Source organism: Octodon degus, unplaced genomic scaffold (assembly GCF_000260255.1).
Source record: "Octodon degus isolate 3935 unplaced genomic scaffold, OctDeg1.0 scaffold00005, whole genome shotgun sequence".
NCBI classification, from domain to species: Eukaryota; Metazoa; Chordata; class Mammalia; order Rodentia; family Octodontidae; genus Octodon; species Octodon degus.
The window spans coordinates 26,146,367-26,165,051 of NW_004524581.1; the positions used below are offsets into that span (position 1 = coordinate 26,146,367).

The 18,685-nt window shown below is 54.8% G+C and overlaps 1 protein-coding gene across 1 annotated transcript in view; it reads left to right on the top strand.

Annotated features, from left to right (window-relative positions):
• Positions 1–18,008, top strand: part of Rab44 (RAB44, member RAS oncogene family) — a gene marked incomplete at its 5' end in the record, with an annotated part of 23,412 nt that extends 5,404 nt beyond the window's left edge. Inside the window, 12 exons of the mRNA XM_012515661.2 lie at positions 6,387–6,498; positions 7,588–7,762; positions 8,465–8,611; positions 8,890–8,980; positions 9,235–9,330; positions 10,071–10,258; positions 10,507–11,702; positions 13,372–13,453; positions 14,100–14,214; positions 15,455–15,556; positions 16,775–16,851; positions 17,868–18,008. Of these exons, the coding sequence (XP_012371115.2) occupies positions 6,387–6,498; positions 7,588–7,762; positions 8,465–8,611; positions 8,890–8,980; positions 9,235–9,330; positions 10,071–10,258; positions 10,507–11,702; positions 13,372–13,453; positions 14,100–14,214; positions 15,455–15,556; positions 16,775–16,851; positions 17,868–17,958 (2,472 nt within the window). The remainder of the gene's footprint in view (positions 1–6,386; positions 6,499–7,587; positions 7,763–8,464; positions 8,612–8,889; positions 8,981–9,234; positions 9,331–10,070; positions 10,259–10,506; positions 11,703–13,371; positions 13,454–14,099; positions 14,215–15,454; positions 15,557–16,774; positions 16,852–17,867) is intronic.
• Positions 18,009–18,685: the final 677 nt, after the last annotated feature.

Sequence of the window (18,685 nt, forward strand, 5' to 3'; positions counted from 1 at the left end):
TCTCTCTCTCCCTCTCTCTTTTGTAAAGCTTTTATTTATTTATGTATTTGATACAGGGTCTCACTACAAAGCTCAGACCTGTAGTGATACTCCTGTCTCAGCCTCCCAGTGCTGGGACTACAGGAATGCACCACCACGCCCAGTTTCAGTGGCCGACCATGCCTCAGGTTCCGGGCCAGCCTGGCATTTGGTACTGCGGATGGAACCCAGGTCCTTGCGTTTGCCAAGCAGGTGCTTAGACTGCCGAGCTACCTCTCCAGCCCAGTCCTTTTGCGATTTGACAGCTGTCCTCATGAGGCTGTCCCCTGGGGTAGCATTGAGGACCTCAATCAACAAAAATGCTGACCTTCATCCTGGCACTTGGGAGGCTGAGACAGGAGGATTGTTGTGAATTCAAGGCTGGCCTGGACTATATAGTGAGACCCCGTGTCAAAAAAAAAAAAAAATAGAAAATAAAAAAATAAACAGAAACTTATGTGAAAATTATCATCTACATTTAGGATCTAATCTGAGAAGGCAACATTGAAAGCGTTGGTAGAGAACATTCAGGCTCCAGGTTAGGACAAACCCTGCAGACTGAGAAATAGTGGTTGGTCACCTACTTAATCAAGTGACAGAGACATAAAAGATTATGAAATAATGGCCAGGGAGACAGCTCAGCGGCATAAGCACCTGTCTGGCAAGCACAAGGTCCTGAGTCTGATCCCCAGTACTGAAAAAAAAAAAAAAAGATTATGAAATAAACACAGGGGAAGATAATATGATTGCAAGAGAATTTAGCTCTTCCACAAAGAGATGCTTTTGCTTTTTTTTTTAATTACAATTTTTGGGGCCAGGGAGATAGCTGAGTAGAATAAGCAAGCACAAGGGCCTGATTTCAATCCCTGGTTCTGGGGAAAAAAAAAAAAAAAGTACAATGTGTTGTGGACAAAACAAAGCAGAGGAGGTTACTGTGACCATAGAGTTACCTGGCAGCTTCCATAGAATCCAGCAGCTAACCTGTGAGCACTGGCTGAGGTTCTAGGACCAAGTTGATCTATCATCTGCCTGTCTGTCTGTCTGTCTATCATCTGTTGGGATTTTTTTTTTTTTTTTTTTTTTTTTTTTTTTGTCTTTTCTGAGACAGGGTCTCGCTCTGCGGTTCAGGCTGGCCTTGAGCTCAGTTTGTAGCCCAGGCTGGCCTTGAGAACGCTCCCCGATCCTCCTGCTTTCACCTCCCGAGGGCTGGGATTACGGGTGTGTGCCCCCACACGCGGCACTCCTCTCTCATGCTGTGGAGGACCCAGACACTTTCAAGCAGGAGGACTGGCCTGACCCCTTACAAGCAAAAGCTGTTCTCCTTGTAGACACAGCTGTGCTCCTGCCGCTAATGCTGTCTGTGGACTCCCAGCCATCCAGGTAAAAAGTGATGATTGCAGTTTTTAACTAACATCATTAACCTTTACCACAGAAAGAACAGAGGTTTGGGGCTGGGGAGATGGCTCAGTGGAATAAGCGCTTCCCTGGCAAGTGCAAGGGCCTGAGTTCAATCCCTGGTTCCGCCAAAAAAACAAACAAACAGAAAGAAAGAACAGAGGTTGAACAGTAAGAATTATTTTTTTTTCTGTGTGTGTGTGTGTGTGTGTGTGTGTGCGCGCGCACACACGCAGTACTGGGGGTCGAACCCAGGAAGCCTTGAGCATATCCCTACCCTTTGTACTTTTCTTCTTGAGACACAGTCTCCTAAAGCTGCCCAGGCTGGTCTCCAACGCCCCATCCTCCGCCCTCAGCCTCCTGAGTAGCTGGGCTTACTGGCATGCACCGCCACGCCTGACAAGAGATACTTTATACAAGCCTTGTGGCTGAGCACCAGCGCCACAAGGACCCACAACACAACTTTCTGCAGCAGCACACATACATTGCATGACTTTTTTAAAAACTGGGCTACAACATGCACAACAGAATTTACCGTGTTGGCGCCTTGGGAGTGTGTCCCCAGTGTGTTGAGCGCCCCCGCAGGGCTGTGCAGACAGCGCCGCCTCCACGCCAGAACTTCACTCCTCTCAGCCTGGGGCGTGGCTTGCATTTCCCCAGCTCCTGGGACTCATTCTGCTGTCTGTGTCCCAAAGTTTGACCACTCCAGGTTTATTTCACATAAATCTCATCAAACCCTTGTTTTCCACTTAGCATTTTGCCCTTCAGGCACCTGAGTGTGGAAGCCTGGCTCAGAGCTACGGCCCTCTCTAAAGGCAGGACAGTGTCCCTGGGTCTACGTATAGAGACCTGTCACTTACCAAGCCGCCCCCTTGTGGGACCTTCGGGTGCCTTTCAGGTTCCTGGCAAGCAACATTTTCCAAGTGGCCAAAAATGAATGTATTCATCCACACAACCCAACGGCACAACTACTAGCATGTAAAAGTAAGGCAAAGAGTAAGCCAGGTAAGGTGGTGCATGCCTACGCTCTCAGCTACTGGAGAGGCTGAGACAGAACGATTATTGTCCAGGTCAAGGCCAGCCTTGGCTGCAGAGTGAGTTTGAGGTCAGCCTGAACTATGCAGTAAGACCCTGTCTCAAAGAGAAAAGAAACAAACAAAAAAAATAGGACTGGGGAGATAGCTCAGCGGTCTAAGCGCCTGTCTGGCAAGCACAAGGATCTAGGTTCGATCCCCAGTACTGCATGCTGTGCCAGTCCCAGAACCCTGGGTGCACCATGCCAGCCACCAAAACTAGGCATGGTAGCACATCCCTGCAGTCCCAGGGCTGGGGAGGCTGAGACAGGAAGACCACTAGGAGTCTGAGCTGCGTAACGAGACCCTGTACCAAATAAATATTTTTAAAATTTTAATTAAAACATTATTATCCAAGTAGCCCCCAACTATTAATTTATCAACACAATAATTTACAAGTAGTACAGGCTTTTAAAGTAGACAGATGGGGGCTGGTGAGATGGCTCAGTGGTCTAAAGCACCTACTTAGAACAAGATTAGCAAAGCACAGGGACTGCGGTTCAATCCCCCAGCACCACATGCCAGCCAGCCCCGCCCCCTGGTGGGCTGAGCTGGCCACACACACACACATACACACACACACATAAATAAATAAAATTTAAAAAAAAATAATAAAAAAATAAAGTAGACAGATGTTGGAGATTGTGTTTAAGGGATTCACTGTAAAATATAATACTGTGCATAAAATGCATTTGTTAGCATAAGGAACCAATTAGTAGAACACAAACTTGCATGTTTTATAAACAAACTCATTTGATCAGAAGATCTTAATGAGAAGTAGAAAAACTTTAGATGGATTAGTTTCCTCATAAAACATAAACCCAGATTTTATAAAAAAAAAAAAAAAAAGGACAGTATCGCCGGGCATGGTGGCTCATGCCTGTCATTCCAGCACTCAGGAGGCTGAGGCAGGAGGATCATTGGGAGTTCAAGACCAGCGTGGGCTACAAAGTGAGCTCAAGGTCAGCCTGAGCTGCATAGTGAGACCCTGTCTCGATAAGGCAAAAAGAAAGAAAGAAAAGAAAAAAGAAACATGTACTTTTGTTATAATCAACACAAAGCAGAGAAAACACAGCTATTTTTTGTACTCTGTGAACCAAAATTATTAAGTGAGACTATGTTTTCCAGCAATCCATCTTAATTATGTTGCCCTGGATCTTTATATTTTTATTGAGTTCATAGTTACTATAAGAAGGATTTTTGAAATTATTTTATTTTATTTTTATTTATTCTTTTAAATGTATTTGGGACAGAGTCTGTAGGGGCTACGGGATCTCACCCCGTAGGTCAGACTCGCGGCGATTCTCTTGTTTCCTGCCTCCCAAGTGCCGGCACTTAGGGCACACACCACCGCGCCCAGGCTCAGTCACCAGCTCAGAGTGCCCTGGGGACAGAGTGCCCTGGGGACGGGGCTGGCCCTGCTGCTGCTCTCTGCCTGAGCAGGTGCTTTAGCCCACCCAGCTCTAAGGACTTTTTTTTTCAATTTGTATTTATTTATTTATTTATTTGTTGCAGGGTCTCACTACCCAGTTCAGATTTGTAGTGATCCTCCTTTCTCAGCCACCTGGGTGCTGGGATTACAGAATTACAGGCATGTTCCACCATACCTGGCTAAAAAGGACTGTGTGTGTGTGTGTGTGTGTGTGTGTGTGTGGTTCAGCCCACTCTGGGGCTGGGGCTGGCGTGTCATGTGGCCCTGGGGATTGAACTGCGGTCCCTGCGCTTCCTAAGCTTTCCTAAGCCGGCACTTTAGACTGCTGAGCTATCTTGTAGTCCCAGGACTTTTTTTTTTGAGCTATAGCACATTTAAAATGTTAGCTTTATTTTCTGTTATTTCAACAAACATTGACTTTATACAAGCATATCTTTGTCTCCGTAAACCAATAGAACAGAATGCCCAGCTGGGACAGTATTTCACAGCCACAGCAAGTGTTCAAGATTTTTCAGAATTACAGACAGAGACAGAAAGCATCTTCCCTCGTTTCTACAATGTCTTGGGTCAAAAGGAAACCTAAAAACTCTCCAATCCAGATCCCAACTGCTGCTGTCCTTTCCGGCGTGTTGCAATCCTCAACCAATAAGCAATCCTTACCCAATAAGGTCACAAACAGAAAGGCAGGCAAACAAACAAAGAAGATTAGCAAACCAAATTTTCCGTTATCTCCCCTCAGCCAGGCAGCCCTTGGTCTCCATTATGCAGCCTGAGTGAACCATGAAATTGAATTGCCCATTGTTGCCCCCACCAATCAGAATAGCTTGGCCAGAGAGAGAGAGAGAGAGAGAGAGAGAGAGAGAGAGAGAGAGAGAGATAACAGCAAATTCAAAGTTCTATTGCACTGGGAGTCCTGCTGAGAGCCGAGATAAGAGATTTCTTGGCTGCAGTCCATTAGAGCTGAGCACAAGCCGGAACAATGGCTCATGCCCATCCTCCCAGCATTTTGGCAGGCTGAGGCAGGAGGATCACAAATTCAAACCCATCTGGGCAACTTAGCAAGACACTGTCTCAAAGTAAAAAAATTAAAAGGGGTGGAGATGGCACTCGGGGTGCAGGCCCTGGATTCCACCCTCCAATGCACTAGGCCCAGTGTTCCTCTGGAGAGGCTGTGCACCACGACCTCTGGTGATAATTAAAGAGCAGCTGCCAAAAGGTAAAATCATGCCCTATATAGACAGCTGTTTTAGTTACTTTTCTCTCGTTGCTGGGACAAAATACCCGTTACCCAAAATTAAGAAAAGAAGGGCTGGTGAGATAGCTCAGCTGAATAAAGCACCTGCTTAGGCAGAGCTCAGGGACCAGGATTCGATCCCCAGTGTGCTGTGTCAGCCCTGCCCTTAGGGGCGCACTGAAACAGGGATTGAGACTGGGCGTAGTGGTGTAGGCCTGTAATCCCAGTGCTTGGGAGGCTGAACACAGGAGGATCACTACAAGTCCAATCTGTGTAGTGAGACCCTGTAGACCCTGTGCTAAATACATTTTTTTTTAAAAAAATTAAGGAAGGAGAGGTTTATTTAGCTCACAGTTAGTGGTGGTTTCGGTCCATACTCAGCTGGCTCCAAGGCAGAGCGGCACGTGGCAGAGAGCAGCCGCTCATAGTGGTGGAAACCAGCACAACAGCAAAGGGAGGAGCAGCGACTGTGGCAGCTCGCAAGCCTCTCTCCCTTCCTTCTATTCTGTTCAGGCTTTCGGCCCCAGGGCAGGTGTAGCGCTCACACCCATAATCCCAGCATAGGAACATGAATTAATCACAAAGTCTAGAAGCTGCCCCACGACTGCATGCGGCTTTGTGGGGACACCTAGACACAAACCATAACAACAGTCATAACCAAACTTATACTGAAGATTTTATTTATCTCACAAATGTTCTTACTCATCCTAAGAGTGTCTAGGAAACGAGGCCTCTCAGCAAAGACAGATTAGGATCGGGGTGCTGAGGCAGACACACGAGAGCCGGGTCCGGCCCCCCAGGCCGCGAGGCTGGGCTGCTAACACTCCCATCAGACAAGATTATTCACATCACTCCTGGATTAGACTGCGAGTGACAGTGTGGCTTCATTTAGTCTGGGGCTTTTCACGAGTCCTCAGCAATGACATCCTAGAGTCAGGTGGCTTTTCCCAGATGGTGCTGGCGGGGCTCGCTGTCCACCTTAACGATTCCTTAGTTTTTCGAGACAGGGTCTCACTATGTAGCCCAGGATGGCTTTGGAGATCTTCCTGCCTCAGCCTCCCGAGCGCTAGAATGACAGGCCCGTGGTGTTACACCCAGCTAGTGTCAGATTGTTCAGGGGCTCTGGAACTAGGGAGACAGAAAGCGGGAGAGGTCTAAGACCACAAACTCACACCCTTGCATGCATGGTCCAGAGCCTCTCGGTGGGGAGGGCTCCCCACCTGCTTCCTTTCAGGAGGCCAAGTTCCACTTCCTGGGCATCGAGCAACAGCCGCAGATGGTCTTCGACTGGGTGGACTTGGAGCGGAGGGGCCGCCTGTCCCTGGAGGAGTTCAGTTCTGGACTCAGTACGTCTCCCCCTGGAGGGCCCCAGGGACCTCTCCACCAGCTATGGACTCCCCAGTTCCCCCTGAGCATCTCTTCCTGTCTTCTTCCCCACCAACAGCTCCTCTAGCAAGGTTGCCCTTCCTGTGGGTCCCGACCTGAGGCCAGGCATGTCCCCTCCTGAGGTCTGTCACATCCTGGCTTTCATTCTGGGGACCTCAGCCTGGACCAAAGAGGGCACGGTGCTTAGAGGTGGGAACTTCCCCTAGCTAGGCCCCTAGGGTAGAGCCATCAGCCACCTACCTCTAAGACGAGCCTGAGGGGACCCCAGGGTTGCCAGGGGTCAGAACCCTTCCGAGTTCCTGAAAGCCACAGCGCCAGTGCCCATGGGCCCCGGCCCTCAGGGCAGCCTGTGTGTCCTGCCTGTGGCTACCCCACCAGTCACTCTAATTCTGGGGACTGAGAATCGGAGAACAGAAGGAGGACCTGGCCTGACACCATGGATGGGGGCACGGGACAGTTGTCACATGGCCCAAGGGGTCATGCTCATACCTGGGTCCCATCATATCCTGTGGAATAAACTCGACCCCTTCTCCAGCCCTACCAGGCCTATACCACCCACACCCTGCCCACCTCTTGGGCTCCCTTGGCACCCAGGCCCACCTCTGTCTTGCCAGCCTGGCTCCTGCCCCAGGGCTTTTACATGTGCTTCCCTCCCTGCCCCAACCACTCACTCCACTGGTCATTCACAACCCAATTTCCTAGCCACCCCATGTCACCTTGGAATTGACTGGGTATATTCCTTTAACCAATTTAGCAAATCTGCTTTGATTGAGGGGGAGCGTAAGGAGAAAGGAGAGGAGAGGGGGGAGGATGATTAACTTCCATCACCCTCACTTGAATTTCCGCCCAGCAGGACTGGGATTTGGGCTAATTTTGTCACCACCCATAGCAGATGCCCTGAAATGAGCACATGGCATCGGTTGGCCCCCCGAAGTTGATCCAAGGGCAGTGTGCACTCGGCTCTGTATCCATGCGATAGGCACAAGCATAATTCCTTCTCTGAGGGCTGGGCAGGGCCCAACCACAGTCTGCGCCCCTTTGTTCCCCAGAAAACATCTTTGGCTCCAGCCTGAGCACCCATGGGCTCCGCAGGCGGCGGACACCAGCCTCCCAGCGGGTGTCTGTGACTGCTGGCTTCCCAGCCCTGGAGGAGGCCGACTCCGAGGAGAGGGAGGCGTTCCTTGCCCTTCTGGGACAGCTGGGAACTGCTCCCTCGCTTCCTGAGTAAGGCCAGGCTATGGGGACCTGGGGGGTGGCTGCCAGCCAGGGGGCAACGCAGGACAGAGCAAGCTGCAATCATGTTTGGAGCTCAGATATGGGGACTCTCCAGGCTCAGAGAGGTGCCCCAGAGCCACAGGAGTCTTTGAGAGGGGTCTATCCCCATGAGGCAGGATCCTCACCCAGGCTCAGGGAGGGCAGACCTGGGCACAGGACTGGTGGAACAGGAGCCTCTTGGCAGTGAGGCCTGGCACAGCCTGGGCACTCATCTTCATGACTTTAATTCAATCTATATAAAAGCAGGATGTATCAAGTACCAACCACGTGCCAGCTCCCAGCTCATGCTTTTGCTGAGCAAGGCTCCCATCCCCAATGCCCTTGCCAGGCAGGTATCAGCCTCCCTAGTTCAAAGGGCAGCCCAGAGAGGGAGGACAGGGGCCTGGCCAACACCCACACAGTTCATGTGGGGAGAGGGGCATAGAGAAGCCCCAGGCTGTCCACCTCGCACCCCACCATGAGTCACTGCAGCAGGGAGAAGAGCTCGGGCATCAGGAATGGAGAAAAAGCCTGGGGAGGGTCCCCTGCTCCATGTCAGTGGAGCTGTGTAGCCCATGTGCCCACATCCCCCCATGTTGCCCTTAAAACTGAGGCACACGCACCCTCCTGTTCTGGCCCTGGCCATCTCATCTCTGGGGCTTTCCTTCCCAGGGAGACGGAAATCTGGCAACTGTGGAGGAAACTGAGGCAGGAGGAGCCCCAGCTGGTGGACAACTTGGAGGGTTTTCTGGCCAAGATGAGTAGCCGCCTGCAGGAAGCCCGGGCCGACAAGGAGGCCCTGGAGCAGACTCTGAGGAAGTGAGTCGGAGGCCACGGTGACCCCCGAGGGGTCAGCACCTGTGGGGTGAACCAGGCCTGACCTCCCACGCCCAGTGTGGCCGGAGTTGGTGGAGGACAGAGGGCAGAGTGGGTGCTCTGGCTCCTTCTGATCCCCTGTGTCACACAGAGTGTGGGTGGTGAGGCACAGCCCTGCCCAGGGTCTGAGTTACAAGGATGGCAGCAGGACGAGAACAGCGTTCAGATGGGCCCCCAAGCCAGCACCGCGGGGCCACCGGTGCTCTCCCTGTTCCTTGCAGGTGTGACTCCGACCACCACCGCGAGGTGCGGCAGCTGTATGAGGAAATGGAGCAGCAGATCCACCGGGAGAAGCGGCAGCTGCAGGCCCAGGTGGGCGCAGGGTGCTGGGTCCTCGGGCTCCCCAGAGCCACGTGGGGCGGGGAGCAGGGCCAGGTCTCACTTGCCCTCAGGGCAGCTTCTGCTCGCCGCCGGCTTTGCCCTCCTTGCTGTGACAACCTAGGTACAGGCAGAGGACCCCAAGAGCCCTCCTGCTGGAACGCCTGCCCCTGCTGCACCCTAGGCAAGAGTGGATGTGTTGTGGGCAGGTGCCTGGCTCCTGTGCTCAACAGTGGCCTTGTCCTCAGAGTGACTCCAGGGACCTGGCCCTCAGTGCCCAGATGCAGGAGGCCCTGGAAGCCAAGGAGCTTGAGGTGCAGCAACTGGCACAGGGCCAGAGTGAGGTGAGTGGCCCTTCGCACCAGCTGCAGCTGTGTCTCTGTACCCCACCCAGCCCTGAGGTATCCTGTTGAGAACAGTAACAAGGCAGTGCTTGGGGACCTGTCCTGGCCTCGATTTCTCCATCTGTAAAATGGGGGCAACCCATCCATGGTGTCTCCCAGGCTCCACGTGTCCAATGAGGTCATAAGTAGGAAGGCACAGGACAAACGAGACTTAGGAGGTCACTGTCCACCACTCCTCTGCATCGTCAGCCAAGTGACCTCTTGGAACTTCTCCGTCCCTGAAAGTGTGAATCCCTCCCTCTCTTCACCCTACAACTCCTAACCAAGCACTTACCATGTGCCGGGCTTTGTGGGAGGCCCTAAGGGATACAGCCCTCCCCATAGAGCTGCCACCAATCAGGGGACAGTGGATGATAAGGCCACAAGGGCCACAGGGCTAAAGATGGTAATCTTGGGCAGGAGGGGTGCGTGGGTGAGGACGTGAAACGAGGGTGAGGGAGTCACACGGCCTCACTGAGACTACGACGTGGCACGAAGACCTGAGAGGATGAGTGTGCAGAAGCACTTTGGGCCAGTGGGAGCGGCTTGTGCAAAGGCCCTGGGTGGTATTGTGCAGCCCGGGTTCACAGAACACAAGCAGACCCGAAGGACGATGTCCCCCTCTAACCCAGAGCCCAGCAGAGCAGGCCAGGGAGCTGGGGCAGGGCGAGCTGCAATCGCCCCTTTCCTCCCTCGAACAGCTGGAGGCCCAGCTCCACAGCCTCAGTGACACCCACCAAGAGGCTACCTCAGAGAACCTGCAGCTCAGAGAGGCCGGGCGAGACCTGGCCGGGCAGCTGGAGGAGGTGCGGGGGCAGCTGCAGGTGACCAGGGGACACCTGGATGCCACCAGGGGCCTAGTGTCTTGGCAAGCGGAGGAGGATGCCAGGCAAGTGCTGCCACCTCCACACTGCACACAGAGCTCCCTCCTTGGTCCTCATGCCCTGCTTGCTTCTCAGAGGGGGAGGCTGAGGCACAGAAGAGGGCGAGGCCTGTGCCCAAGACCACGAGCGCGTGCACACACACGTCCAGAAGCACTGGGTGGGTCCAGGAGGACATCTGAGATGGCACTGGGGCCTTGCAGGGGGGTGACTACTTCCTGCCCCCCCCCCAGTTCACTTCCCACTTTCTCCCCAGGGTTCCTGGAGCAAACAAAAAGGTCTCAGCCACTCGGGCCGAGACCCCCGAGGAGGGCCCCCTGCCCGGGCTATTCGGGGACAATGATGACTGGGACCAGCTCCTGAGTGGCTTCAGCAGCTCCCCACCCCGAGCGCCACAGCTGGCCTGGAGCCCACCCTCCTCACCCCAGGCTACCCCAGGAGCCCCGACGCCCCGTGTGGTCAGGCAGATCTCCATCTCGGAGCTGCACACATTGCCAGATCCCAATGGGGCCCCGAGGAGCCCGCCAGAGTTGCACCCCAGCACCCAGGATGGGAAGGGAGGGGATCTCCTGGGGGCCCCAGTGGAGGGATCGGGGAGCCTGGTGTCAGCCATGCTCAGGGTCCTCACTCCTGTGGAGGAGGATGCTGGCTTTCAGCCCCCTCCCCAGAATCCCGCTGGGCCCAGGGAGCTGCTCCAGGGCCCTCATGGCCCTGAGCCCAGGCACGAAGAGGCCCCACGGGCTGAGGGTGCTGAGCCAGGCTTGGCGTCCCCTGGCACTGTGCTCTTCACTCAGGGGCTGGAGCCTGTAGGACAGGCTCCCCAGGAGGGCCTGGGGCTGGGAGAGCAGAGCCTGCGCAGGCAGAAGAGCCTTCCCGAGGGACTCAGGGAAGCTCAGGGCCAGGCCCTTGGGCTGCAGTGGCCATCCACCCACCTACTCCAGAGTCCTGAAGCAGAGCCCCAGGCTGGGGAAGGAAAAGCAGTAGGCCGAGGCAGGCAGGACCCCAGTTCCGAGCAGGCAGCCGAGGCTCTGGAACCCACCCAGTCAGCCCCTCTGCCGGCCTTCACCTTCACGGAGCCCCTGCAGGCTCCCTTGGCAGTGGCCCTTGTCTCTGAGCAGCCACTTCCCACGGGGCTCTCTCCCAACACAGGGGCCCAGCAGCACCCCCAGGCCTTTTCCACCCCGGCTGAGCCCAAAACCCCACCTAGACCCCAGCCTGACACTGCCCAGGCAGAGAACGAGACAGGCCCCCCTCCACTCAAGGCAGAGAGCTGGCCCTCAGCCCCTGGCACGGACCCCTCCCTCGGGTACTCTGCCACCACCCCCGAGCCTCAGGCCAACCCTGACTACCTCTTCCACGTCATCTTCCTGGGTGACTCCAGTGTGGGCAAGACCACCTTCCTTCACCTGCTGCATCACAATGCCTTCGCCACCGGGTTGGCTGCCACCGTGGGTGAGTGCCCCGCCAGGGAGGGCGTGGGGGACCAGGGTCCCCAGGGAGGCAGCAGGTTCTGCTGTGGCCACGGGCCCTGCATGAGACGTGATTTTATAGGGGCGTAATCTTACTATTGCACTAATCGTCCCTAATTACAAGTAATTTGCTCTTTCTGCATTGATCTGATTAGCTTATAATGTGCCACATCAACAAAGCACCCCACAATTTAGGTGCCAGGGCCGGTCTCCGCCCACGTGGCCAAGGGCAGGCTGGGGCAGGGCCCCGGTGATCGGCTCATGACCAGCCCCGGGCCAGCTTGCATGCTCTGGCAGAAAGCCTCCCTGATGTAGCTTCCCCAGGCCAAGTGGTAGAGCAGGGCTCATTAGGACTCGAGGTTCCTGAGTTCAAACCCTAGCTCCCTGGGGCTGTGAGCTTGGGCACGTTATTTAATCCTTGGTGTGAGAGTTCTGTGGCTCTGATGAATACCTTAGAAGATGACCGAGAGCAGAGCTCTCCTCTGGCTCACTGTTCTCCAGGCCTCCCCCCAGGACTGGGGGCCCCATTGCCTGTGGGCCTGTGGCAAAGTGAGTCAAAGCTGCTCACTGCAAGGAAGGCAAGCAAGAGAAAGGAGGGGATGGGACCCCCTCCCCCTCCAGAGCACCCTGACGGCCCCAAGATCTAGCTCTACCGCCTCAACTTTCCACCACCTCCTGACCACGCTGAGGAGAAAAGAAGGCAGGAGGGCAGATTTTATCCTGTTTCCCTGCTTTGCTGGAATCAGGCTTCTTCCAGGGAGTCCTGTGGGCAGGTTTGCTGGAGGTGATGGCAGATGCTAATGGAAAAATGCACCCCAAGGACCCCGAGCCTCCCTGGAAATTTTATTTTTTTATTTTATTTTTTATTTATATATTGGATACAGGGTCTCACTCTGCAGTTCAGACTTAACAGTGATCCTCTTGTGTCAGCCTCCCCAGGACTGGAATTACAGGCATGTGCTACCATGCCCAGTTTTGGTGGCCAGCATGGCATGTCCAGGGTTCTGGGGTCGGCACTACATGTGGTAGCAGGGATCGAACCCAGGTCCTGGCACTCACTAGGCAGGCCCTTAGACCGCTGAGCTATCTCCACAGCCTGGATCTTACTTTTATCTCCTTATTCCTGGGGACAAAAAGGATCTAATGGCAGGTTTGGCAGTGCACCCCTGTCATCCCAGTACTCTCGAGGCTGAGGCAGGGCGATTGCTGTAAGTTCTAGGACAGCTCAAGTTAAATAGCAAGTTCAAGGCCAGCCTGAACTTCCTAGTGAGACCCTGTCTCAAAACGCCACCACCACCAAAACCAGTCTGGAACCAACGTATAGGAAGGAGCGGGCCTGCAGAGAGTAAGGACAAAGATGGGACTGAAGCAGTGTCACAAAGTAAATGAAGACAGGGCTCCTGGGTGGCCCAAGGAAAAGGCAGTGCTGTGCAGTTGGGGACCCATGGCAGCTGGTCAGGATGTGGCTGGTGACCTAGGAGGGCATCTTGGAGGAAGTGGGCTCTTGGGCCTGGGGGTGAGGGCTTGGAGCGCAGCAGGGGAGCCTAGCAAGCAAGCTGCTTCTCCCTTGGCTGGGGTTGGGGACGCATATGTATAGGGCAGGCTTGGGCTAGGTATCCTGGGTAGTGACACGTGTCCCCTCTGTGTTCTAGGAGTGGATTTTCGGGTCAAAACCCTGCTGGTGGACAACAAGTGCTTTGCGCTGCAGCTGTGGGACACAGCTGGCCAGGAGAGGTGCTGTGTATCACTGTAGAGGGCCCTCGGGTGGAGGGAACCTGGGTGGCAGCCACCAGGGCCAGTGAGCGGCCACAGCCAGCCCAGGGTCCTAGGCGAAGGAAGGAGGGCAGCTCAAGGCCAAGGATGGAGGACTAGGAGTCCAGCGCGGGTGGGGTGCACCCCAACACTGCCCTTAGGGGACAGCCGCCAGGCCACTGGTCCTTCCAAATGCCCTGGCCTTCCATCCACCCGAGTGAGGCTTTTCTAACCAAGGCTCAACAGGGACCTCTTTTCTGCCTGCATCCATTTCTAAAAACTCTCGCTGTAGATCAGCTCCTCAGGCCTGACGACAACTGTGTGGCCTGTTCCTGGCGGTGACAACCTTTGTGTGGCTTGAGTGCCCACTCGCAGGGGCCATTACCTAAATTCAGGCAGTTAGCGCGATACAGCTGGGAAGTCACAGAAAGGCCTGAGGACCTTCTTTCCGTACCCGGAGGGAAAGAGTCCTAAACTGGGGTGGGAGGCTCTCTGGGGGGTGCCTGGGTGCCGTAGGTGCCTTGTGAAACCTAAGCTGTTGGTCAGCTAGCAGAGGCCGAGGCTGAAAAGTCATATCCTGGGGAGTGGGTGCTGTTCCTCAGGACTCATCACAGAGCTCTCTGGGCAGGTACCACAGCGTGACGCGGCAGCTGCTCCGCAAGGCGGATGGGGTGGTGCTCATGTATGACGTCACCTCTCAGGAGAGCTTTGCGCATGTGCGCTACTGGCTGGACTGTCTGCAGGTAAGCGGTGGCTGCAGAGGGCCATCCCAGTTTTTGGAGTCAAGAGGGAGCTTGTGTCCTGTCCACTTCTCCCAGGATTACACATGACACGACAGTCCTAACAGGGCCACCACCTGCGAACGTCACATGGATGCGTGAGCTGGGAGTGCAGTAGTATGAAAAACAGCAAGCGCACAGTGCAACCGCTAAGCCAAACTAAGCTGCTCGCTTTATCCTGCGAGCAAGCATTTATTTTCTACATACAGCAGCTGTTTGTGATGTTTTCTTGCTAAGCCCAAGGATGACCTAGTGCCACCCTAGGTGACCACGCCTCTGTTCCCAGCCTCCAGTTCCTTTGCCCACACACTTAGCACGGATCTACTGAACGCTACCGTGGGTGTGAGCGAGACTTGAAGTTGCATTCGCACGAGTTGCTCCCGCCCAGCTTTCTAGTCTAGATGAAGCGGTGCAAAAGCAGAGGACGGAGCTGGCTCTGGGATTTGACAGGCCTGGGTTTGAATCCCAGCTGTCCTAGGCTAACTCTGTGACTTTGGACAAGTGACTTAACCTCTCTGAACTTCCCATTCCTGCCCCCCCCCCATAGGGGAGTGCTAAGGCTTAACTGATAGAATTGATTTCAGCTCGGTATCTGGGGCAGAGCGAGCTCTCAGGTCATCAGAACTTTCATTGATTCATTGATTGTGGTGTTAAGAATTGAACCCAGGGTCTTCACACTGAGCTACATCCTCAGCCCTTTTTATTTTGAGACAGGGTCTTGCTGAGTTGCTCGGCTGAAACTCAAACTTGGGATCCTCCTGTTTCAGCCTCCCCAGTGGCTGGAATGACAGGCGCGCTCCGCTCTGGCCAGCCAAGACCTATTATTAATATTAATATTATTATTATTATTTTTTTTTTTGCGGAACCGGGGATTGAACTCAGATCCTTCCGATTGCCAGTCAAGCGCTTATTCTACTGAGCCATTTCCCCGGCCCCTATTATCATTATTATTATTATTATTATTAATTATTGACACAGTTAGGAAATGTGCTAGGGCAACTTGTGTAAAGCAAGGGCAAGAGCCGCTCAGGAAGGCTTCCTGGGGGAGGGGACCCTGAAAGCAGGCAAAATGCACATGGGGGCGGGGCCTGACTGCGGGTGGGGAGAGGGTCCAGGTGCGGAGTCAGCAGGCGGGACACGCGGAGGGGCAGCCCTGGGCATACCAGCCTCCCTCAGAGGCTCCGGGCCTGTGTTCGGTGCGCAGGACGCAGGGGCGCAGGGCGTGGCCCTCCTCCTCCTCGGAAACAAGACGGACTGCGAGGAGGCGCGGCAGGTGCCCACGGAGGCCGGGCAGCAGCTGGCGCAGGTGAGCAGCGCGGGCCCTCCCAGCCCTTCCCAGCCCTTCCCGGCGGGTGGCCCGCCGGCCCTGCCTGCCCTAGCTCTGCCCACAGCTTCGACCCCTCCGCCCAGCAGCCCGGGGCTCCGTGAATCAGCTCCGTGGGGCGAAGGTTTCAGAAACTCCACTTAAAAGTCCCTATCAAATCTTAATTCTATCCCTGGCCTCTAATTAACATCCTCCCTTCTAATTTATTCTGCTTTAAGACTCCAGCGTGTCCTTGGGAAGATTCATCAAAAGCCCCCTGCCAGACCCAGAGCTCCGCCTGGGTTTCTTTGTAACTGGCACAGAACCACACCCTCCTGGCAGCCCCTGGAGCGCCAGGAAGGGGGCGGAGTCGCCCTGCCCTGCCCCCGGCTCCGCCTCATTAGCCCCCCAAGTGGTGTTTCTGTCTAAATAGTGATTCTTTCTCCAGCAATTTATGCATAGGGAAAAATGAGAAATAATAGTAGGGAAAGGGCTGTGTAATGGACGCCCATGTGCGAACGGGTGATTCTTTCGTTATTTATTTATTTATTTACTTACTTACTTACTTACTTTGCGGAACAGGGGATTGAACTCAGGCCCTTATGCTTGCCAGGCAAGCGCTTATTCTATTGAGCCATCTCCCCGGCCCTTCCTGAAAGTGTTCTTTACAGTATTATTTATAAGAACAACTTTTTCCAGGCATTTCTGGTGTGCGCCTGTGATCCCAGTACTCGGGAGGCTGAGGCAGGAGTATTGCCTTGCATTGGGGGCCAGCCTGGGCTACAAGGCAAGCCTCTATCTCACACACACACGAAAGACAGTGGTTGGTGGCTAAATTGTGACAATCCTATGAGAGGCTAGGGTCTGCTCTTGAGAATCGTGTCCCAGGAGGAGATAGAGGTAAGGGAACCAAGACACACTATCTACCATCAAGCTGGAAAAGCAGGCCGAGCCAGACCTGGCGGCTAGGTGGGACCCCAGGAAATCTCTGATGTTGGACTGTTGGAGCCGTTCACAAGCTCGCCCTGGGCACACAGTGACATTTAGCTCTTTTCACCTCACAAAAGGGTTTTCTATGAAGCCGGCCACGGTGGTGCACACCTGCAATTCCAGTTTGGCGAGGCCTTTGGCAGGACTCGCTCTGTGGTCTGCACCTGGTGGTGCAGCCGGCCTGGCGTCGTAGTGCCCCAAGGCATCTGTACCACTCTGTCTGGCCCGCAGGAGCTGGGCGTGTCCTTCGGAGAGTGCAGCGCCATCCTGGGCCACAACATCCTGGAGCCCGTGGTGAACCTGGCCCGGTGAGCTGCCCCACCCCTACCCTACCCAGACACCCCCAGTGGAGCCAAGTGCCTGTGGGAGCAGCCAAGCAGACACCCCGGCAAGGGACAGGGCTCCCGCTGGGGAGCAGAGAGAGCCCTGAGCCAAGAGGCTCCTGCCTCAGCCTTCCCATCCACACTGCTGTGTCACTCCACAGAGGCCTGTCCCCTCACCAAGCCTGGTGTCTGTTTGTGAAGTGGACCGGGCCTGGAGCGTCCCCCCTCTTGCTCCCAAGCTTCCACTGGCATCTGTGGATTTAGAATGAAATCCAGCTGGGTGCGGTGGCATATATCTGTAATCCCAGGATTTAGAAGGCTGAGGCAGGAAGGTCGCTGTGAGTTCCAGGCCAGAGCAAGACCCTGGCTCCAAAAAGCCACAAAAAAACCAAAACCAAAACAAAACAAAAATGAAATCCAGGTGCCTTGAAAGACACTTCATTGTCTCCAGCAGCCCCTCCTTCGCCCCTGTGTGCACCTGTGTGTACATACACAGACATGTGTGCACACACACATCAAACTCTGGTCACTCCTCCCTGACCTCCAACTCAGACCACAGACTTGATCAGCACTGTAATTAGGTACACACTTCTGTCTCCTTCCTCTTGTGCCCAGAAGGGTGGGGCTGTGTCCATTGGTACAGCCCCTCACCAGGGCCTGGGATGCAGTAGGTGCTCAATAAATGAATGGGGTAAGCACTGGGAGAGGTGCTAGACCAAGGAGCTCCCCACACCCACCCACAGGAGGGCAACTAGGAATGACTGACTGCTTGTCCTTCCCTGCCCCTCCCAGCCCAAAGCGCATTCACACACCTGATCCCACGCCCCGCCCGGTGCCATCCTCCCTTTTCCCATCTGCCTCTCACAGTGCGAAGCAGGGGACGTTGTACCTCTGCCTCACTCAGATTCCCTCGCGTGGCACCTGGCACCCAGCAGTCCTGAAAGAATGGCAGGAAAGAGCTGTGGTGCCAGGAGGACTGACCCTTGGGTGCTGTCACGCAGGGCCCTTAAGGTGCAGGAGGACCGCCTAAGGGACTCGCTGGTGGAGGTGGCACCCAGGAAGCCTCGCAAGAGAGCCGGCTGCTGCTCCTGACCCCGCCCCTACCATCCCACCCGGCTTCTGTCCCTCAGCTCCATCCCGGCCTCCTGGAGGCACAGCTGGGACGTGTCTGTGTGGTTGATTTCTGCGAGGACTGGGTCCTTCTTATAAAAACTACTGCTGAGCAGGAGGGATTGTCGCAGGAGCTTGCTTGGATGCCAACTCCCAGTTCTTGTGATCTGTGGTTCCCAGGAACTCTGCGAGCCCCTGCCTACCCCCTCTTCCATTTCTGATGGCTCCATCACCCCCATCTCCTTACAGCCTACATCTGGGGTCCTGCTTCTGCCCCAGGGCCTTGGTGTGTGGGGTTGATAGATGGGGACCAGAGAGCCAGCTCCTTGGGGGTCTTGGCGAGCCAGCACAGACCTGCAGGAGGAGCACTTGGCCTTCTCTCCTGGAGCCGCCTTCTGGCAGAGCACAGGGGGTGGAGCCATTGGCCCATTCCCCAGTCAGCTGGACCCGGAGACCCAGAGCAGCGGCCAGCAGGCAGGGGCCAGGTCTTCAAATGTAAAGAGGGCTCTGGCCACAAGTTGTTTTGACCCTGATTGAGAAAATGAGGGTAGCCAGGGCTGGTGGTGCACACTTACAATCCCAGCACATGGGAGGCTGAGGCAGGGAGATTGCTGTGAGTTCAAGGCCAGCCTGGGTCACATAGTAACACTGTATACAATAATGAGAGAGAGAGAGAGAGAGAGAGAGAGAGAGAGAGAGAGAGAGAGAG